Below are 24,593 nucleotides of genomic sequence, written 5' to 3'. Positions count from 1 at the left end.
TGATCTCCCAACACTCATGTGTCTCACAGTAATACAGAGCAGATCTAACCATGTCTACCTCTAACAGAGCTTGTGATCTCCAAACACTCATGTGTCTCACAGTAATACAAAGAAGTTCTAACCATGTCTACCTCTAACAGAGCTAGTTATCTCCTAACACTCATGTGTCTCACAGTAAGACAGAGCAGTTCTAACCATGTCTACCTCTAACAGAGCTAGTGATCTCCCAACACTCATGTGTCTCACAGTAATACAGAGTAGTTCTTACGATGTCTACCTCTAACAGAGCTAGTGATCTCCTAACACTCATGTGTCTCACAGTAATACAGAGCAGTTCTAACCATGCCTACCTAACAGAGCTAGTGATCTGGCCAGCTCATTACACAAACTTAACACACTTTAATCTGTCATAAACTGAATTTACCCAAGAATTATGGTGGAGCCGGACTGGGTAACTGCTAGTGACTCAGTATGTTTGATTTTCTATCTAGAGCTTATTGTCCGGGGTTCGAATCCTAGTACAGCCCTGTTGCATTTTTCTCTCCTGTTACACTTTATAATATTTCATTTAAGTTGGGGACTCCATCTGTTGGTGAAATCAGGCCTGGACTTAATCAAATACCTCTAAATCAATGGTGATATCTATCGTTTTTAATTGAAAAAATTCAAAACATATATACAAATTATTTTGGGAGGATAACTTCAACATGTCTTCTTATCTATAACGAAGCAAACATATTTAATTAACTGAAAACTTCAATGTATGTGTTATAAATGATATGGAGTGTCCTTCCATTGGCTACTCATTCTGTTATTTATTTCCAAAATCTCGCTGTAGATGCATGTGAAGATACCTTGATTAGCTTATGGTATATGGAGCCAGCCTATCCATCGTTGCTGCTGTTTGCCACCAGACAGAACTGTTTCCCTACAGCAGCCATCAGGCTGTCAGAGCTGACTGCTGGAGAGAAGTAATGTTTCCAGCTACAGACCAAGCCTAGCCTGGAGGCACCAAATTGTCCTGTCACAGTCTGTCCGCTATATATTGATACATATTGCACTGTCACACCCTCTTCACTACATAGTGATATTTATTACATTTTACCTACAGAGATATTGAATTCTACCAACTTGATAAATCTGATATATTTCACACTGTGACATATAAAAGTGATATTTTACCGAGTGTGAAGGTATCATTTTGGTACTATTCAGAGCATCCAAACATGAAGGGACAGAACAAGTGGTTGTTTGGCACACCTCTGTTCAATACTCTACACAACTGATGTTTTGTAAGCACATTTTACCAGATAACAGCAGAAAATGTTAAGAATATGCTGACAGGTTTGTTCAAAATGGCATGCAGCCTTGTTGTCAAGCATGAAGTCTTTAAAATACAGCGCCAAAAATTACACTATAATTACTCTTTTGCACTAACTTTTTTTGTGGTTGTAGTTAGTTTAAAATTTGATAAATAGAAAATCCAATGCTGTTCCGCATGAACACCATATATATATTTACTCAAAAGACAGAATATACTGATATTTTTGCTCACACTAAGTACAAGTGCAAAACTTTTGATACAGGAAACCATTATTATATATCATCTTTATACTGTTCCACTTTCTCCACTTAACACACTGATACTTATTGGGGTAGGCAAGAGCTGCACCATAAAAGCACTGTAGTTTTTCAGTACCGTATGAAAACAAATCTCCTTCTTCGTGCTCTATGTTCACATATCTCAGACCAATTTATTGTTATCAACATTTGAAGTATGTGCATAGGTCTACCAATGAATCAGGATCCCTGCTCCTTGTAATTCAGATTTTAAATCCCCCTGAACCAACTTATATTTACTTTTGACATATACAAAATTTGTTTATTATAAGTGAGTTCATAGGTATTGTTTGCAGGTACAATGATGTAAAAAACTAAGGAGAAACTGCGTAAAATGTGTATTTTGTTGTTTGTTTCCTTTGAAATATATCTGATCACACGTGTGCGCATATCGGCATACATCAATTCATTTTAGCAATATTTTAAATAAAAAATTTACTTGCTTACAAGAACATATCAATTAATAAGTAATTCAATGTTTGGTAACCGCTGGTGCATATCTCCTGGTGAACGACATAATTAGATACCTTTTATTGATCATAATTACGATCAGTGAGAAGGGCTCATCATGGCGGATCGTCACTTCAAACCAGGTCATGTCACAGTTCAGTTTGGCGATATTTTGTGGCGACACAATTTTTACCTACTGTAAAATCATTAAAATCGGTCATCTGTCATCAACTTTATTTATTTTACAACAATTATGAAACAAGTTATTTCAACTTATATTAATCACACTTGTTGGCCCAGATGTTAGTCTTAGTGTGGGAGGAAACCGGAGTGCCTGGAGAAAACCCACGTGGTCGGGCAGGTGACCCCAACCTTTTCACGTCCAATCGGGGAATCGAACCCAAGCCACCTTTGTGAAAGACAAGCGCGCTATCCACTGCACCACCCGACCACCCGTCATCTGTGGTCATGACTGCTGGTTTGGCGACATTTACAGGTAAGTTAACCGGAGGGCATAACCACCGACGCTGTCTGGTCCAGGACAATAGGCCAGGTAGGATCGCATGCTTCAGCTAAGATTATTGACACTTCTCAACACCACAGTTAATACAAATTACAATGCAGTAATTAGCCAACACTCTATCTGTAAATGTGATTACCGATTAACAATAGCTACATGTATACTGAAATTTAATTGAAATAATTTACAGTCGCGATCGACAGACCACCTGAATATTTAAGCAGTCATAGCAAAATATTCTCATTAAATATCTTATTGCACTAAAACTATTTCCCTCGCAAACTTTGTTGGCTCCATCTGTTGAAACTACCAGCAAAATATTATTATAAGATTCTATGCTTTTTGATTCTTCTTAAGAAGTTGCTTGACATACTTTTTCCCTGTGATCTTGTAAGTAGGTCAATGTCATTTTCCTTCTCAAATTGGTTAGCTCTATTCCAAAAAGCTACCAGCCAAATCTTATGAATCCATTACTTTTAGTTCTCAAGAACAAATCCATTAAAATGTTGTTGACCTCTGTGACCTCTAAAGTAGGTTGAGGTCATTTTCATTTGCAAACTTTGGTGAGCTCTATCCCGGGAAGTCACCAGCCAAATATTATAATTTTATGCCTTTTAATTCTTCAGAAGAAGCTGTTTGAACTGTTTGACATATTTGAACGCTGTGACCTTGAAAGTAGGTCAAGGTCATTTTCATTCGCAAACTTTGTTTGGCTCTTTCCCAGGAAGCCACCTGCCAAATATTAAGATTTTGTAACTACCAGTTCTTCAGAAGAAGTCGTTTAAAGTGTTCGACATATCTGCCTCATGTGACCTTAAAAGAAATTCAAGGTCATTTTCTTTCTCAAACTTTGTTCGGCTCTTTCCTAGGAAGCTACAAGCCAAATATTGAGATTATATTCCTTTCAGTTCTTCAGAAGAAGTCGTTTGAAGTGTCTGACACATTTGACTCCTGTGACCTTGAAAGAAGGTCAAGGTCATTTTCATTCTCAAACTTTGTTGGGCTCTATCCAAGGAAGCCATCAATCAAAAAATAAAGATTCTATACCTTTCACTTCGTGCCAGGTGAGCTAAAAATCAAAGCAGACTAATTTTTTACGATGCTTCATTTAATTATCAACAGGAAAGTGAGCCGGGAAAAAACCCATGATGTACGCATAGGCCATTTGAAAAAAAAAACTAACAGAAATTACATGGAACGGAGCTTAGAATTGAACAACTACATTTTCGTAATAGTATGGGGAAAACGTGCCGAACTGTCGAAACGTAAGTTGATCAGCGATTCTCTGGTATAGGAATTGGCTAAACTTTCTTTGTTAACAGTTACCTATTCTCTTATTGATGTTTGACATAAACAAATGTGTTGATCGTCGTTTGTCTTTGAGTTCCGTGTCCCAAGGGAGATTATCTTGTGTCCAAGATGGCGGTCTGCCAGAAGCATAAACCTTGAAATTGCTGACACTTATGTATTCTGCACACCCCCTACTTTGGGCAGTAATTTTTTTTTTTTTTAAATGCGCAAATTACACAATTTTTTACTGTATTATTGATCACTCTACCCTGGTACAACATGGTCTTACCTACAGTCTGTAGTCTACTGTTGATCACCCTAGTCTCTACACTGGTATAACATGGTCTTACCTAAAGTCTGAAGTCTACTGTTGATCACCCTAGTCTCTACCCTGGTATAACATGGTCTTACCTACAGTCTGAAGTCTACTGTTGATCCCCCTAGTCTCTACCCTGGTATAATATGGTCTTCCCTACAGTCTGTAGTCTACTGTTGATCACCCTAGTCTCTACCCTGGTATAACATGGTCTTACCTACAGTCTAGTCTACTGTTAATCACCCTAGTCCCTACCCTGATATAACATGGTTTTACCTACAGTCTGTAGTCTACTGTTGATCACCCTAGTCTCTACCCTGGAATAACGTGGTCTTACCTACAGTCTAGTCTACTGTTGATCGCCCTAGTCTCTTCCCTGGTATAACATGGTCTTACCTACAGTCTGTAGTCTACTGTTGATCACCCTAGTCTCTTCCCTGGTATGACATGGTCTTACCTAAAGTCTGAAGTCTACTGTTGATCACCCTAGTCTCTACCCTGGAATAACGTGGTCTTACCTACAGTCTAGTCTACTGTTGATCTCCCTAGTCTCTACCCTGGTATAACATGGTCTTACCTACAGCCTAGTCTACTGTTGATCACCCTAGTCTCTACCCTGGTATAACATGTTCTTACCTAAATTCTGCTGTGGCCTGAAATGACTCTTGTTCTGTTATGGAGAAGACACAGAGGAATCCTTCCCCGGAGCGGAAGTAGTTGTCTCTGATAGCTGCATAGTCTTCCTGTCCTGCAGTGTCTAGGATGTCTATCTGGACCTCCTCTCCGTCTAGGACTACCTTCTTACGGTAGGAATCCGCCTTGGTCGGCTCATAGTCCTCAACAAACTGTCGACAAACAATGCATTGATAATATCATTGATACGTAATATAAATCAGAGATGTCCCAGGAAAAATCATCTCAAATTCATAAATACATATTATTAGAAATGTCTTCAAAAGTGCTTCAAACATCAAACAATGTAATTTTAATTCCCCTGGTTTCATTTGCGCCATCATGATCACCATGCCTAGCTACTGCAAACATTTTTCAATGTCTGTTTTTCCTATATTTCCCAACAATCCCTTACAAATCATCTTCAATATTTCACCAAACCCCTCCATAATGCCAAAACTTAGCTGATTAGCAGAAAGAGGTTTAGCTGTGTAACAAATGTGATCTATGGATGTTTCAACTAGTTTAAGCTAATATTTAAAAAAGAATTGTTCTTTTTATTGGTTCTGTTCAACAATAATTAATTTTATTTTAGATACAAAACAAGCATGACTTGTATTATTTAACCAACTAGGTAAAACAGGAGCATTCAGATACAATCATACATCAACATTTTTTAAATCATGAAATGTTTTAGTCAAAGTGGTACTCTCCCAAAACCATCGTTTATATCCTCACCTCAGTATGAAATATCTGACAACATTTTTATAAGTAGAACCCTCGAGAATTCTCTCCATTGATTTCTGTCACAAGATTGATTGGGAAAGCACTTCCAATTAATCATGATGTGTTTCTATTTCCGTACTACGTTTAATGCTAGCCCTCCCACACACAGGTAAAATACTGCTCGGACTGCTTGTGAAAGTCAGGAAATATTTTAGCCCATATGACGGCATGTAATTTCCGCATGATTTAATCTCATCCAAAAAGCCTCTTTCATGAAAACATACAACCAATCAATATTCTGAAGAAATTCTTGAGACAAACTCAAAGTCAGAATCCAGTCTACCATTTTCCATTATGTTACTTTTACATTCTTACGTATATAAACATTACAGGCATACATATATATACAAGAGGCCCAGAGGGCCTGTATCGCTCACCTGGATACCTAAGAAAACATGGCAAAATATTCTCCAAATGAGATCAAGAGAATATGACAGACACCAAGGCCAATCCTTGTAGCATAGCTATATTAGATTTTTCATGCCCAGCAATTTTATGTATGGTTATGGGGTGGGGATCTCAACTGTTTCCAAGCGTTGACTCAGTAACTATGTCTCTTTTTGCCCAGCATTTGTATATATAGTTTTGGGGTGGGGATCTCAACCGTTTCAAAGTTATGACCCAGGGGCCAAGTCTGCAAGGGTGGGGCAGACCCTGGGATCAATTCTAATATCATGACTGCATTCGTCACTTTATGCCTAACAATTGTATATATAGTTTTGGGGTGGGGATATTAACCATTTCAAAGTTATGACCCAGGGGTTAAGTCTCCAAGGGTGGGGCAGTCCCCAAGGCCAACCTCGAAGCATATGTACAATCATCTCTTTATACTCAGCAATTGTATATACGGTTATAGGGTGGGGCTCTCAACTGTTTCAAAGCTGTGACTAAGAAACTAGGTCCCTAGGGGTTGTTCAGACCCCAGGGTCTATTCTGATATCATGATTGCATTCCTCTCTTTATGCCCAGCATTTGTATATATAGTTTTGGGGTGGGGATCTCAACCGTTTTCAAGTTATGGCCCAGGGACTATGTCTCCCAAGGGTGGGGCCAGACCCTAGGGACATCCTGGAAGCAAATGTGCATTCTTCTCTTTATACTCAGCAATTGTATATATGGTTATATGGTGGGGATCTCAACCATTTCCAAGTAATACATTTTATTGGCCCCACCCTTTAGCCCGGGGGGTCAGCTCCACCATTTGTACAATTTTGAATCCCTGCCTCCCATGAATACTTCCGACCAAATATGATCAATATAAATGGCATAGTTCTGCAGAAGAAGTCGTTTATAGCAATATAACCAAATTGCCCCCTTTTGGCCCCGCCCCACAGCCCCCTGGGGGGTCAGCCCAACCATTTGTACAATTTTGAATCTCCACCACCTAGGGATGCTTCCAGTCAAATATGGTTGATATCCACTTCTTAGTTCCAGAGAAGTCGCTTAAAGCAATATAGCCAAATTGACCCCTTTTGGCCCCGCCCCTCAGCCCCCTGGGGGTAACCCCCTCCATTTGTACAATTTTGAATCCCCTCCACCTAGGGATGCTTCCAGTCAAATTTAGTTTAATTCCAACCAGTGGTTAAGAAGAAGAAGTCGGTTAAAGAAATTGTTGACGTATGGACGGACGGACAACAGACAAACAACGGACGCCACGGTATGGCATAAGCTCACCTTGGTCCTTTGGACCAGGTGAGCTAATAATAGCTGTGTGTACAAAGCCGGTCATATTTTTAACCATAAGAACAGAGTATGAACAGCTACATGTGATATTGTAATTACACTACAGTAAACATCAACAAAATGATACAGCGACTGATGCCAGTCCTTACTTAAGGAAAACATTCAAGGGGTCAAGGTCAACCACAATGTCAAACCCTCCATTAGTATACCCTGTTGGTGTGTACGTACATGTACAGTGCACTTAGTTGGTGTTCGCATCTTGAAATAGGGAAACCAGGTCTCAGATCATTTGTTTGACTGATTGATGATTTTCATATATTTATAAAACAAGTCATCTCTTGTGACTGGTGATCTCATCATGAAGGTCGCATTATTACACTTCACCAAGGTCATGCAGTAGGTTAGCATGCCATTACTAGGGAGAGCCAGGACAATCAGTTTTGAAATATTGACTACATCAGCAGGTATTAACAAGGTGAAAGTGATCTGTTAGTTGTCAAGGTCATTAATAAGTTGTAAATGCTCTGATCTGTCTATGTATATCAGGAACATTAGTGTGTTAGACATGCCGAAGTTCTCACCAGATGTGAGATAGCTGTCCACAGCCAGGTCAGGGTGAAGCTTACCATATTGACTACATACTGTATCTTACACCTCATAAGCTTCACTATAAGTACCTTAATTGTTTAACATATTCTTCATACCAGATATATTTATAGGAAATATCAAACAGTTTTTCACATTTTTTTCTCTGATTGAACTACCTATTCACTCAAAACTTGAGATTTATAGATGTTTGCTTAACTTCTGTAGAAAACATACATGTGGAAGTTGATTACTCCTACAAATTACCTCACTGCTACACCAAATCAGCCAAATTATTGAGGCTTTCACAATCAAAATGTTCTTACAAATTCAATGATAATTCAGTTTCTTGGTTATACAAATGCCTGTAATAAATACAGTGTATCTAGTCAGACCTTTATCAATAGCCCTTTAAATCATTCCTTATATACTTCAATTGTCTAGACAATTACAAATAATTTCAAAAAAGTGGAACGCTTTGGTGTGTAAGAGTTTCCTGGACTAATGAAGTTGGCAGTTCCACATTTTTTTTAAATTAAACCTATCATAATTATAAGTATGTGGTCAAAATGGTACTGAGGCCCACAGCTAAGTTCAGAAGTGTCCTTAACTTATTCAACCCTGAAATTTCATAATGAAGTATTCATACCTTTGAATTGGAAGAGTTCAAATGTGTCTTTAGGGTGAATGAGTTAATATTATTAATGTGATACGATGTAGTAGAGACCTGTGGCTAGAACATGTAATATATAAATTAACTAAAACCTATAGCTAGTTCAGAAGTGCCTAGAAAACCAATAAGCTACAATTACAACCTGGTACAAATTATTTCCAAAGCTCAGGGTGCACATATGCTCAGCAGATAATTGCAGGTGATTTAACATATACAATTAATGAAGGGATGATCATTTTGCTGGTGATAAGACAGGCTTGGTTTTGGCTTGGAGCCTGAAATTGATCGCTATATGAAGCTTCTGCTAGGCCTATGGACTAAGTTTTATGTGTGAAGTGATGGTACAGCTATTTACTGATAAAACCTGTAATCATGGCAGGAGGCGGTTGAGACTCTGATTTTATTACTTCTGTAATGATAAAGTCTCACATTTTTACCATCACACAAAAAGTTTGATTACAGTTCTAAGAGAGAATCTAGAAAATACAGAGGGATTACCAGAAAACTTCAATAAATGTTTTCCATTAGAGAAAGTATTTATTATTGTGGAAAAATCCATGAAACGTTCATGTGCAACAGTGAGTGTTTAAACAGTGTTTCACTAAGATGGCAATTCTGTTAAACCCAGATGGTATTGTGGTTAGCTATTGTCTTGTGTAAATATTATTGTTTGTACTTTTGTTGATGCATCAATAACAAGTACATCTCCCATGAAATGATGATGTGTATCTAGTTTCCGCAAATAATATAAAGTTTTATCACACAAGCATTTGGGAAATTTTATTCACTTTCAATAAATTATTGATGTTTTAATGATTTTTGAAAGCTCATAGTCATTTTCAAGGATTTTTCAAGACATGTGCAACTCCTGTGAATTTTAAGTGTCATCTGAATCCATGGGTTAATTTGGGAGTTGTCCTGGCCATAAGTCAAAATAATAAGCAAAAGAGGGTCAATAATTCAGCCAAACAAAAAACTTGGAACAAAAAAATCAAACATAGTGCATACATGTATGTACATGATAAACTGATATGGGAACAAAATTCCACAGAAGTTTTTCTTTCTAGTATATTCAAGAAGTCCAATAACCCTGCCAAATAGTAATTAAAACAGAATAAACAATACAAGGAGCAAAGCTACATGAACTGTGTATATAATTTCTATTTAAATCTGTCTAAGGAAGGATCAATGGGGACAATACTGTATAAGGTTAGACAGACAGATATTTAAATTGTTATTTTGTTGTGTGGGTAAAATCAAGCATATATCTTCACCTTCAGTTTTTAACTTGGTGGAATGTTAATTAACCATGGGAACACTAGCTGGCCACATCTAGTCCCTGAGTATGAATACAGTTTCTCGCTGAATGTGACAATTTATAATGCTTTGAGTGCCAATCTGTATAGCCTGCCGTGACATGCTACATTACACATGACATAGATATTTGTGGTCACCTCCACACAGGTAAGACCTAATCTGGTGGAACCAACAACTCTGAGGTCACTGACTCCTAACATTGGTTTTAGTCAACTCAGCTAACCTGCTTTCACACTTTTTAACCCTTTCACCCCTAGGTTATTTAAGTAGACTCTACCATACATTTATCTGGATGAGTCCATTATGGTCTACAGTTAAAGGTACAAAGGAACTAAACACACATTTAGACTAACTGATGAAATATAAAGTGCAGTAAATGTACTTTACAAAATAAATCAAATTATCATCAAAATAATTTAGCTAGATGTGCCCTTTAGCAAAAAGCAATAAATAAGAGTTATGATAGAAAGTTTGCCTGTTGTTGACATTTTCTCACAGTGAAAGCCTGGATCAACATGACACATCCTCTAAATTGCAATCATTTTCAAGCATTACTTCACCTGAAACTCCTCAAAATGACCTTGACCTTTGAGGTACAGATCTAGGAGTGTTAGGCTACATGATGCTTCCTTTAAATGTTTGGAACAATAAAAAGTTGTGGTCCAGATAAAACGTTTCTTGACCTTTGACCCCACACCAGGGCCTTGACATTTGAGGTATAAATGGTCAATACAACTACAAAGGGTCTATGGGAGTCATTTACTTCATAGACCTGTCAGGTGTCTATGGAGTTAATACATATATCATAGACCTACTAGTATGTAGTCTATGGTGTGTCAATCCTAAACTCTATGACTAACATAAATCTGAGACATCATTTGCCTTTGACATTACAAACATACTGACAAAGTGACTATAAACCCATTATTCCGTCTGGAGGAGCACACCTAGTCCCCAGACCATACTGTTCTCAGTAACATACATATATCATACCGCGATGACAGACTTTACATCGACCTACAGTCAACATTGATCCTGATTCTATACTACTTGTTCAAATGTTCCTCGTCATCTGATTAATTCAATTCCTTTATTCTTTCTTTTTTTCATCTTGAATGAGATGAAAATTCTTTTTCGCTTATGTTTCGTTCAGAATTTTATTGATAAAAAGAGTCAAATACTGCTGGATTCTTTTGTCTATAAATTGTGTTCAGTAATATAAGAAATAACTGGTGCTGAATCTCCATAGCAATAAATACAGAGCTGTATTTATATTACACACAACAAATCAAAGTCAATCAGAAGTAACAACTGAACAGAAGTCTCCCTAAACTAATTTATAGCAGTCTTCCATATGGGTTTCGTCAAAACAAATACTTTTCTTTGAAAACAAACCAATTTGTTAGGCTTTTATTTGAATGCAACAGCAATTCACAACCACTTATATACGATGTTTCAGGAATTAACCAAGTTTCTGTCTTTCCTGAAAACATGATACCATATATTATTTAGACATAATACAGAGAAAGGTTACGGAGTGCAAACATAAAGGGAGACCCATAGACAATCACTGTACAGGTATACGTAGGTCTCTGGGAATCGTTTACTTCATAACAATGAACTTATTTTCTATGATGTTTATGATTCAATGATAAGTATGGTAGTGAAATCTCCTCTGTGAAATTACTTGTCTTCCATTACTATTATGAATATATAAGTAATTTTCCTGATCAGGGTCTGGTCGATCAAAATTTCAGTAGGTCTGTTAGAAATCTGTATCTCATAGACCTAGCTATTGTCATTTTTGTGTAAATCATAAGTCTGAAGACTATATCAGAACATGAGTTCTAATTCAATCCTAATACACCTAATATACCACCATAACTGGTACCATCGTAAGTAGTTACAATACATACATGGTGTTTGTTAAGAGAAACTGTAATCTGAGTCCTTCTCCCATACATCACACAGTATCACCCCCTATTCTCCTTGTACATTGATCTAGTTCATAATTATTAATGCAATCCTTACAGCTGGCTTGAGATCAGCAAGTAAACTGAACAGGGTAGGTTTTTCAGGTAGTCACATTATTTGTAGGTGTTTTATATGCATGTTAATATCAGAAAAGAGGTACAGAATAAATTAAATTGTCATGTTTTAATTTCATAAATTACTTTCTGAAAATTAGTAACAGCTTCTATTAAACAAGTGTTAGTTTAGTCTTTGATGTTGGTATTCAAACTATCTATATCAAGCCTGATGTGTACCGGATACACATGTCAGCCATAAAACCTAGTTATACTTCGAATTCATAAAAGTGGCTAGATATTGGAATATTCTCAGATGAAAACAATTTGGCACTCAACTGACATAAAAGTATGCATTTTCACTTACTGATGTAAATTAATCACAATAAAACATCAGCGTTGGTTTGTATGTCTCGTGTCAGCGGTTTTACATGAATCAGCAATCTACATCTTGATTAACTTTTTTATCTCATAATTCAGGGAATGTCAGGTAAAAAAAAAAATATTTATAACAGTCATTCACAACAGGTATTTTAGTTTTTACATGGGATGTTTTTTTTTGTGTTTTTTTTACAGCTCTAAATAATATAAGACGATACAGGGATCATAAGGAAGATATGGATGCATTAGGAAATATCTGTAAGCTATTTGTTTTGGAAAACCTCAAAAAACATTACAACAACTTCCTAATTATAGAAATGACTGTAAAATGATTCAACTTCCTCTTTCTTACAACCCCACCCTAAGAGCCTGTCACACACAGCCTACCACTCATCAATGTCCTGTTATCCTACTATTACATAGTTACTGGAGGTTTTACACATGATGTTATGATGTGTATTGTCTTACACTGTATTTATATTCTATTGTAATCTTGTAAGTCTGATCAATCTGAACCAGGAATCAGTTTACCCAAACAATGTGTTTTTACATATCTTTAACAAAAAAATATGTTACTTGACTATGTCATCAACTAAATTTATAAATGAATCATTCAAAACAGAAAAAACCCATTCAATAAGTAAATAAAGAACTGTCATCAGACTGTAATACCAGAGTTATATGGAGTTATATAACCTGGAGTCCTAACTCTTCAACGTGTGTTTACAACCCACTACTCTCATATATACAGTGATTGCACAATACTTTTTAAAAGTTGTCATCCCAAACTTACAAGCACTTGACCACCTCGGATTCCAGAACTAGACCTTTCAGCAAGGTAATAGATAATAAGGTCTCAACAAAATCCTGAATGTTAAATATGTTATTAATTCCTGTACCAGATATTGTTTTACAGAATGATACACCAACTGCTAAAATACAAAAGTATCAGTGGAACTGATGTATGGTCCCCGAAAACAACTTGACTGGAGGCTTTTTTTCTTGTTTAAGAATTTTGCATTTGGTTAGATTTATGACACATATTGGTATTAAAAAAAACAAGTTGAAATGGGGCTGCAGACCCTGAATAATGTTCATTGCACTTCACCTAAGTGTGACTGATGTACACACAAAGATTCATGATCCTAGCTTAACAGCAGGCAAAGTTATGCTCCGGACACGACGTTTTAAAATGGGGCAATAACTCTGTAATTAAGGGTTGTGGGCCCTGAAAGTTATGCTCTGGACACAAAAAGGATGGAGGGAAGGCCAAACGTCAACTATATGCTCCCCTGAAAATTTCGGGGGAGCATAAAAAGGAATTACTATGGTCTATTGGGGTGTTGATCATTTTGTATAGTGCATGTACTACAGTAGTAAGACATCAACACCAATGATAAACTCTACAGAAATAGAGTTTTTGCCAGTGGTAATAGAATTTTAAAAATCTGTTTGTACGCTCTAAATACCAGAATATACACTTGTGTCAAAATGATGGACATGCACAGTTCACTACAGCCAGTAAAACATAAATTATGACCAATAACACTAGTATTTACATGAGTAACGTATACACAAGCACTAGATTCTTGGAGTGTAGTGCTGCAGGCAAAAATACATAATGACCAATGCAATGATGCTAGTATTTACATGAGTTACACCAGTTCTGGATTCTTGGGGTGTAGTACTACAGGCAAAAAGACAATGACCAATGATGCCAGTATTTACATGAGTTATACTTGTTTCTTGGGATGTAATATTAAAAGCAACACCTGGCTACAGTTTACACAATGCATCTGATGCTGCACCAGACTTGGTGTCTGTCAGGTATCCTCTATAGATCCCTGTGACAGACCAGGTGACCTACTTAATACATCAGCTACAATCAATGCATGGTGCAGCAGGAGCTGATAGCGTCACAAATCAATGCTGATTACTCATTTGTCTGTCCACAATGTACAGTATAATGTGTCTGACCAGCATTTAACCTAATACCGTATACAACCTTTTCAGCCAAACAATTTACCTGTATCAGTCTGCCAAGTATCATACCTATAGAGTACCACATCTGTTAAACAGACTGACCATTACCATACCTGTACAGTATCACACCTGTTAATTAGCCTGACAAGTATCATACCTGTACATGGCCAGTATCACACCTATTATTCAAGAGATTCAAGATGGCGCCGGTGAGTGTGCACGTACCTAGTGAGCACGGAAAGTAATTGACCAACGTGTGTGGTTTGCGGCTTCAAAGATACCACTGGATTGCTCCGTTTAGAGGTCTCGGCTCGCAAGTGGTTCAGGTACCATTAGAACTGATTTTTGTCGCGTATTTCCTTCGTATTTTACATCTGAACATATGTGACTATCTCCCTATATTGTATATATACCGACAGGTAAATTCACGTGTACGCGACTCGGTACGGCCGGCGATTCGTCACGGTCTAGTGTACACCATACCTTGTGATGTGAACAGGTATGAGTACGCGTACGATGAATGGGGACTTACATGGCACATGCAGTACGGATACCTCAGCAGTTTTAAAGGAAACGCGTACGATCCTCTATGGTGACACTTTAAGTATGAGTAAGGGAACGTCCGAAATCAGTAACGCGGACATTATCAACATGATGACGCGCATGGACAAGAGACTTCAACATATTGAAAGTCAAGTAGATAAAATAGATCAGGTACAACAAGCTCTCACCCTTTTGTCATCGCGTGTGCGTGAAGTCGAAGATAAGTTTGGAAGCTTGTCATGTCAAACGCGTGAGCTTGAGCACAGTACAGAGACAATTGGACAGTTGTTCGACACTATGAAGGTTACAACAGATAAGCACGAACATGATATATGTGTCTTAAAACAGCAGACAGAGCGATCAAACTCCGATGAAGTGATACGTGAGGTTTCAAAAGCGAGTTGTGAAAGAGACGAGCTGAAAGCGATTGTTACCGACTTACAATGCCGCTCAATGAAGGCAAATCTTGTGTTCACGGGTCTCAGTGAGAACGTCGCAGAGGACACCGAGGTCCTGGTTAGGTCATTCATACACAACGAGCTAGACATTGACGATATTCTCGAGTTCGGTAATGTGCATCGATTTGGTAAGAGGAAAAGAGGAAAACCTCGTCCTATTGTGGCCCGGTTCCTTTATCAGAACCAACATAGTTTGGTGCTGTCCCGTACACATATGCTACATGGTACGCATTACGGCGTGAACGAGCAGTTCCCTGCAGCCGTGGAAGAAGTCCGCCGGGGACTTTATCCTGTGGCAAAGCGACTGAGGAAGCTAAGGCACAAGGTCAAGTTTGTGAGAGATAAAATGTACGTCGATGGGGTCTTGTACACTGGAGAGGAGAATGACGTACAAAGTAATACGGTCCCGGAGAACAGACCAACACACTATAATGGTAGGCCAGCTAAACGGCAGCGACAACCCTCAACACCTAAGGATGACAGTCATAGTAACTCAGGCGTGAGTAGCTCATTTGAGAACGTGTCTACTTCAAACAGGTTTCAGGCGTTAACATCTCAGGGTAGCAATCGGGCTGTCGCGTCTGCTTGGGCCCTTCCCGGAAACGGTAGGAGGGGGCAGTGTGATCGTGTAAATGGCGGTCAGGCACAGCGTACGTCACTTCCGACACCCACGGGATCTGGGTCTGAGGAGACTAACGTCAAATCGGTGCTGTAGGGGTCTTCGGAGGTCAATCACACTCTTCATATTTGTAGCTGGAACGTTCAGAGGGGTTTGAAAAGTAAGATCGAGAATAGCTCATTTTGTGAATCATTTAGTGAGGCAGATATTGTATGCCTTTCGGAATGCTGGTTGGACGACGCGGACGATTTCGCGGTGAATGGTTTTGAGCATTTTCAACCTGTCCTCAGATCCAAGTGTAAAGGAGGCGGTCTAGTGTGTTTATTCAAACCATGGTTGCGTGGTTTTATTTCTCTACAATCCGTACAATTGGACAGTATTTTATGGATAAAAATCGACAGCAAGCTTTTCCCTGATAATAAAGATGTCTTTATAGCTCTAACCTATTTACCGCCAGTAGGATCAGTTTTCTACGGCGCATATGAAGAGGACTTCTTTCAACTACTAGAGAACGGTATAGGTCATTATAGTGCCTTAGGTAGAGTATTTGTAATAGGGGACCTTAACTGTCGGACTGGTAGAGAACCAGATTATATATCGATCGACTCGTTACACGAAAGTGTCCATCGTCAACTTGATGGTTTTATGTCTTATCCTCAGGAGCCATGTGACGTAAAGCGTAACTCAGAGGACCTACAAATTAACACTTTTGGGCGTAGTCTGCTACAGTTGTGTAAGTCAACGGGAATTCAGATTCTTAACGGTCGTACTATAGGTGATCCAGATGGTAAAATAACGTTTTGTAATTCAAATGGTACAAGTGTAATAGATTATGTATTAGCTGATAAGTTGTCGATGGCAAATGTCAAATCTTTTGAAGTTGGTCGTTTTAATGAATATTCTGATCATGCACCTATATATGTATGTTTAAACTGCTTTAAGTCAAAAAGTGCCTATTGTAACTGTTGCACTGTAGATAATAGATTTTCAACAGTAACCAGGGTAGCATGGTCTGATGAGGCCGGGAGCAATGCAACCAATCACATTTATGATAATAGGTTTTTGATTGAGAGTTCAGTAGATCAACTTGTTAATACAAGGGAAAGTATTGATAAATGTTTAGAAAATCTTGTGAAATGTACGCATACTTTGTTTGATAACTTTTGTGTTCGTAATAGACAGATATCGAACTGTTCATGTGTTTGCCATACTGGAAAGTTAGATAAGAAAGGGCCAGATAAACCTTGGTTCGATAATACTTGTAGATTGTTGTATAATAGATATAAAAGTGCGTTATTGAGTTTTAATGTAGACCGGTCATTGACAAACAGAGTAAGCCTTGCGCAAGCCAAAAAACAGTATAAAGTATGTGAGAGGAAGTTGAAGCGAGCCTATTTGAGAATGGAAGGGAACATGCTGGATCTGTTAAAGAGGAATAATCCTAAAGAATTTTACCGTAATTTTTCTAAGCGGAAGGCCTGTGATACGGGTAATTTATCGTTAACTGATTTTTTTCAATACTTCAAAGGTCTCGCTGATGTACCTATCGTCGAAAGTCGAGGTCATAGTTTGATTGATAGAAATACTGATTGTGTTTATCCAGAGTTAGATGTGGATTTTAGCATTGAGGAATTAACAGATGTAATTAGGGGTTTGTCTCGTGACAAGTCGGCTGGTACTGATATGTTACTTAACGAATACATAATTGAATATAGAGATATTTTTTCCCCTGTTTTGATCAGGTTATTTAATTCTATGTTACATGTAGGATATTTTCCAGAGTCCTGGGCGCAGGGTGTTATTATACCTCTTCATAAAAAGGGGGATAAAAACAATGTGAATAATTACAGGGGAATAACATTAATTAGTCATCTAGCTAAGTTATTTACTTCCTTGTTAAATAAAAGATTATTAAAATGGAGTACAAGAGAGGATATTGTTACCGATGTCCAATTTGGTTTTAAACCTGGGTTTGGTACCAGGGATGCTATTTTTACATTACATAGTTTAATAATAAATACATTAGAACAAAACAAAAGGCTGTATTGCGTATTTGTAGATTACAGCAAAGCTTTTGATAGTGTAACACATGATAAACTTTGGTATAAACTTTGGAAAAGTGGTGTTAGTGGCAGACTGCTAAATGTAATTAGATCTATTTATGATAATGTTCGTTCTTGCATAAATTTAAATGGTAAATTGTCTACTATGTTCGATTTACATGTCGGTTTATTACAAGGGGAATCGTTATCGCCCATGCTTTTTTCATTATTCGTTAATGATATGGAGAGTGAGTTTTTAAATTCCAATTGTCAAGGTTATGAACTACAATTGATTAATCTGTTTATGTTAATGTATGCCGATGACACAGTTTTGTTTTCGGAAGATGTTAACAATCTTCAGCACATGCTAGATTGTCTGCAATGTTACACTGATAAATGGAATTTAACTGTTAATTATGATAAAACTAAAATTGTAATTTTTAGAAAAAGTAAAAGAATCTTACCTACTGAAAACTGGACGTTTAATGGCAAGTCAATTGAGATAGTGGACAAATTTTGTTATCTAGGATTAGTTTTTTATTATAATGGAAGATTCACCGTAGCACAAAACACGTTGGCATCTCAAGGCAGGAATGCTTTTTATCTTTTAAAAAGAAGAATGAAAGATTTTATCCTTAATACTGAAACTAAATTATCTTTGTTTGATACATATGTGACATGCATACTGAACTATGGATGTGAGGTATGGGGTAATTGTTTATCGCCGCAAATCGAAAAAGTCCATCTTCTCTTTCTTAAAGATTTATTAAACGTTAAGAAAACCGTCAATAGTTCTATGGTTTACTTTGAGACAGGAAGTTATTCCTTACATATAAAGCGCAAAGTAGCTATAATTAAATACTGGTTAAATATTTTGAATACAAATAACTGTGTACTAAAAGCATGCTATGATGCACTACTTGAGCTTAATGTCAAAAAGCCGAATTGTAAACTTAACTGGGTTTATCATGTTAAAAATGATTTATATAGAATGGGTTTTAATCATATTTGGGATGTTCAATATGTTCCAAATGAAAAACAATTTGTGGAAATGTATACCCAACGTCTGCATGACGTATTTATTCAGGAATTACGTGGTGCGTTTGAAACATCTTCTAAATGTTATTTATATAGACATCTTGTCGATACTTTTAATATGCAATTCTATTTAGTAAAGCCTTTAACATTTAATACCAAAAAAATGTTGAGTCAATATCGCATGCAGGCGCATTCCCTTAATATCGAATCTGGACGTTATAATGGGGTTCCGAGAGGTCAAAGATTATGTTTTGCCTGTGACAAAAATGATTTAGAAGATGAGATACATTTTATTCTTATTTGTCCTGCTTACTCTGTATTGAGAAACACATACATTAAGCAATATTACTTCCGATGCCCCAGTGTGTATAAATTAATTGAATTATTGTCATGTAAAAGTATTAAAACATTACGTAGATTGGGTCTGTATTTAAAATATGCTACCGCCAAAAGAAAAACCCTCGTGTAGTAATATTGCTAAATGATGTATTCTTTTTATGTGATAATTGCTTATATGGAATTGTCCTCCGCCATCTTGAAAATTTGAAATATGTTTTGTATTCTATGTATCAATTAACCTATATGCTGATTTGCATTCGGAAATAAAAAACTTAAACTTAAACTAATCAGTCTGACCATTATCACACCTGTACAGTACCACACCTGTACAGTACCACCTGTACAAGACCAGTATCATAACTGTACAATAGCATACCTGTATCAGTCTGACCAGTATCACACCTGTATCAGTCTGATACCAGGTACCACCTTTCCGATAGCTATAGGCGAGTTCGTTATCCATTGCGCCTCCAACCGACCAAAATCACAACTTTAGCATCTACTAAAAACATTTCGTTGTATTCCATTATTATATACTTGTTAACCAGATTATAGAATGTTAATAACCCCTAGATATTATCCTGGATTCAAAGTTTGTTGTTTACCGGCAAAGGCACCTGTATTAGTCTGACCACAGTGACCAATATCATACCTGTATCAGTCTGACCATTATCACACCTGTATCAGTCTGACCAGTATCATACCTGTATCAGTCTGACCAGTATCACACCTGTATCAATCTGACCACAGTGACCAGTATCACACCTGTATCAGTCTGACCATTATCACACCTGTATCAGTCTGACCAGTGGCAGTATATAATAATAATAATTAGAGGTTCTAATATACAGCTTTATCACAACCTAGTAGGTCGTCTCAAAGCGGTTCACAAATTATTACCTGTGGCTATAGAGCCTTTGCAACCAGCCAATATCTTTCTCAACCCCCTGGGGAGCATACAGTCGATGCTGCCATTTCGGCACTCACAGTTAGCATTCAACAATTCTAGCACTGCCCAACAACATACTCATTTATAGCTGAGTAGACTGGGACAAGCGGAGTAAAGTATCTTGCTCAAGGATACAACACAGTGCTGTGACACGACTCGAACCAGCAACCCTTCGGTTACGAGCCTGGCGTCCTACCACTAGACTACCATGCCTCCATACAGTGATACACATGTAACACCTGTATCAGTCTGACCATTATCACACCTGTACATGACCAGTATCACACCTGTATCAGTCTTGACAGTATCACACCTGTATCAGTCTGACAGTATCACACCTGTATCAGTCTGACCATTATCACACCTGTATGAGTCTGACCATTATCACACCTGTATCAGACTGACAGTATCACGACTGTATCAGTCTAACCATTAGCCCACCTATATCAGTCTGACAGTATCACGACTGTATCTGTCTAACCATTATCACACCTGTATCAGTCTGACCATTATCACACCTGTACATGATCAGTATCACACCTGTATCAGTCTTGACAGTATCACACCTGTATCAGTCGGACAGTATCACCCCTGTATCAGTCTGACCATTATCACACCTGTCCATGACCAGTATCACACCTGTATCAGTCTGACCATTATCACACCAGTATCAGTCTGACCATTATCACACCTGTATCAGTCTGACCATTATCACACCTGTACATGATCAGTATCACACCTGTATCAGTCTTGACAGTATCACACCTGTATCAGTCTGACAGTATCGCACCTGTATCAGTCTGACCATTATCACACCAGTATCAGTCTGACCATTATCACACCTGTATCAGTCTGACCAATATATCACTACTGTATCAGTCTGACAGTATCACACCTGAATCAGTCTGACCATTATCACATCTGTATCAGTCTGGCCAGTATTAAATCTGTGCATGCTTAAGCTATGTAGGGTACTTTGCCATACATGACCAGGGTATTATATATTTTGTATGCCAATAACTAGATCTATCAGGAACAGAACAAGACAGAACAGATATTTCTAAGCATGACAAACCAAATAGTAGCCACACCAGCATTAGTCACTCACTCTATGGTGAATGTTTGTAAATAATCCCTTGGTGAAAACGAGAAACTATCTGTAGATCATCATCTGAGACACATTTCTTAAACAAAGGCACCTGACAACATAAACAAATAGCATCCATGCATCATGGCTACCACCATGGAATACACATGTAAGGAAAATATGCATCTACCTCTTAATTTTTTTATGTGTATAGAAGTATGTACATCATTTGGGTTCTACTGAAGACAATTCAATATATACCCATGCTTATTTTACATGATAAAACAAAAGTAACACAATAAAGTAGAAAGACAAGAATCATTTCTTCATGACAAATTCTTTACCATATATCATTCATAATACATAGATATGCATATGCATTTATAATTAGTGCTAAATTGAAATGAGGAACCTCGTATTTCGGCTTTAATACTTGGTATATTGATACACAATGTTGCATATATACAACTGTATATTAACTTGAAACCTGGATAACCTAACTGACTGTTGACATAAAAGTATGTTGACAAAAATTATCTATCCCTATAAAAACAAACAGTGGCATGCATGTCATGGTTTTCAATCCTTGACCTTGATTTAGGATGTATAAATTATCATTTTAGCTAGTCCAACTCACCTCGTCATACATGAACTGAAGTGTAAGTGCAGACTTGCCCACGCCTCCACTCCCAACCATTATAACTTTATGTATAACTGCAGGCTGCTGTGTCTTTGCCTTCGACATGACTGCAGGCTTAGGTCGCCGGTTCCAACAACTAAACATGATAAAAAATCCAATGTACACAAGATATACCAGTAGCAGTACAAATAAATCCTTTTGATGAGTAACACACTTAGTTACACTGCACTTTTCTGTCCTGTTGTGCCTGATTTATAGAGGACGCTCTCTATATAAGGGTATTGGTCATTTCTTGAACGAATCAGTCATTATTTTTACATGTCTGAGTCATGGTAAAACAGAAAAGGGAAATAACTGTAGCGCTGTCACATTAAACCAAAATCAATACCGGACTATAAATGTAAACACACGAAAAGTCATGTTAAACAGTCACTTCCTGTCGCGTAGTTCTGTTCGGGTTTTCCCCCCAATGAATGAAGTTAAATGTGATTGAGTACCAACACGGACGACGTACAGATGTAAACACAGAGCTGAATGGGTGTGACAGTGATCACCTCATCTCATCACTGTCGTTTGTAGTAATTTCTTTTATATTGAAATGGTGCATCATATACTTACTGTTAAATCTGCCGAACTAATTCAAATAATTTGATAATCGTTATAATTATAGCTAAATCATGACGGACATGTACACGATTTGTAATACACAACTTGTGTATTGCACTGTATTGTCAGTTCACTCGGTAACTTTGGGTTTGGCCGGCTAAACAGAAACGAAAAAAAGAAACCCTTTACAAGGAAACGCACTGCTATTGATCGGAACGTAAAAATAAACATAATTTATACTCAACTTACCAGTAAAATTACAGATCAGTGTACTCCAGTTTAAGGTAGAAGCCAAACTTTCAAACATTTAAAATAAAGTCCAACTCTGAAAGTGGAAATGGCGATTCCCTGAGTGCATTATGGGACTTCCGATTTGGTTGATTGTAATTTTGGAAATGGAGCATACTTACGAACATTTTTTCACGTTTTGCTCTCCAAGGGAGATAACTCGTATAGACATATCCAACAATTTTCCGGTTTTGCAAAAATGCCTTCAGCTTACATTTTATGTGTGTCTTAGATATCTACAACGTACGTGTCTATTAATAGAGCCCATTAATTAATTGAGTCAGGTTCACATTTTCATGTAACTTTTGACATTTTCTTATTGTATTCCATTGAATAAGATTTAATATAAACGACGATCCATGTTTAAAAAGGTGATAGAACATTTATGCTGTAGCACTGTTCAATTTCCGAGAATGGCATCGTTAATTCTGTTTTTAACTGAATTTAACCTTGCTCCACTTGCTTTAAAAAGATTTAAGATATATATCATTCACTTGGATTGGGAACTTGATAAAAATGCTGCAATTGAGTGCTGTAAGACAATGTGAGCGTTGAATGTCGTTGATTATGGTAGATGAAAACGATTGCCAGTATATTGTAATAAGCTTCGATGAACATTGAGTGCAAGTATATGGACTACCATACGTCAAATAGAAGGTTAAATTAAATATTACGTTTATTAGACTGGCTACCAGCCCCTAAGTTTTTATTAAGAATTTCTCAACTGCATTTTACTACTAGCCTATCTCCCCCCGTTTAGAACTTAGGATCCAAGTGATCAAAATTGTAAGAGTTATTTTTTTCTTAATAATCAAATATTCCAGAGACGGGAGATGCGTTTTAAAGCAAATTTAGCTAAGTTCCCCTTCAGGGCCCCGCCCCCTGGCCTCAGGGGTCGAACCAACCTCATTTATTTAAGAAATAATTGTCCTTCCCTACTGATGCTTCAGTCCAAATTTGGCTGAATTCCTCTCTGGCGTTTAGCAGGAGATGCGTATTTAAGCAAATTTAGCTAAGTTCCCTTTCAGTCTATACGTGCATGTGTATGACAACTTGTATGATCTGATCAGAGACGTATATATATATATATACGTCTCTGATCTGATGTAATATATACACTGTGATAACAATAAGGAGCCAATATATATGAGCACAGAAATTCAATCAAGCAATCAAGCAAGCAAGCAATCGATCGATCAATCAATCAATCAATCAATCAATCAATCAATCAATCAATCAATAATTGCCCCAACTTACTAGATTAGGTCGCCAGCAATCAACCCAGTCCATTTCAGTTTCAATTTTTTGGTACCGATCCATTTTCATTCTGGGTATAATTGGTTATACCTATAAATAATTTCGGTTTATTATAATTGATTTACGATCACACATAAACTGCCTCTATATCCATCACTGGTGCAAAAATATAACACAATGTATTAACGTTACGCTGGGTTCTATGTTAATTTCACGGACTTAGACAGTCTAATCTAATTCCATGGTTAATTTATCTTTTTTTCCCGTAATAATTCAAGTTTTCCAGACTTTGTTTTTATTCCATTTTGATGATATTCGACACACAGCTAGAGAAAATACCCAGCACGTACGTTTGTAAAGTTTATAGAATCAACCGTTTCCTATATAGTTGTAAGCATGATAAGGTTATTGGTCCTGTAACGAC

The 24,593-nt window shown here is 37.3% G+C and overlaps 1 protein-coding gene across 1 annotated transcript in view; it reads right to left on the bottom strand.

Moving 5' to 3' along the window:
• LOC110465092 (ras-related protein Ral-A-like) overlaps positions 1-23,010 on the bottom strand; it is a 53,154-nt gene extending 30,144 nt beyond the window's left edge. Inside the window, exons 1-3 of the mRNA XM_021520671.1 lie at positions 22,874-23,010; positions 22,016-22,154; positions 4,833-5,041 (exon numbers count right to left, since the gene is read on the bottom strand). Of these exons, the coding sequence (XP_021376346.1) occupies positions 4,833-5,041; positions 22,016-22,123 (317 nt within the window). The 5' untranslated portion in view covers positions 22,124-22,154; positions 22,874-23,010. The remainder of the gene's footprint in view (positions 1-4,832; positions 5,042-22,015; positions 22,155-22,873) is intronic.
• Between the last annotated feature and the right edge of the window lie 1,583 nt (positions 23,011-24,593).

This window comes from Mizuhopecten yessoensis, unplaced genomic scaffold, assembly GCF_002113885.1.
Source record: "Mizuhopecten yessoensis strain PY_sf001 unplaced genomic scaffold, ASM211388v2 scaffold11053, whole genome shotgun sequence".
Taxonomy (NCBI): Eukaryota; Metazoa; Mollusca; class Bivalvia; order Pectinida; family Pectinidae; genus Mizuhopecten; species Mizuhopecten yessoensis.
The sequence above is the reverse complement of the archived record's forward strand: the minus strand, read 5'-3'. Positions and strand labels throughout refer to the sequence as shown.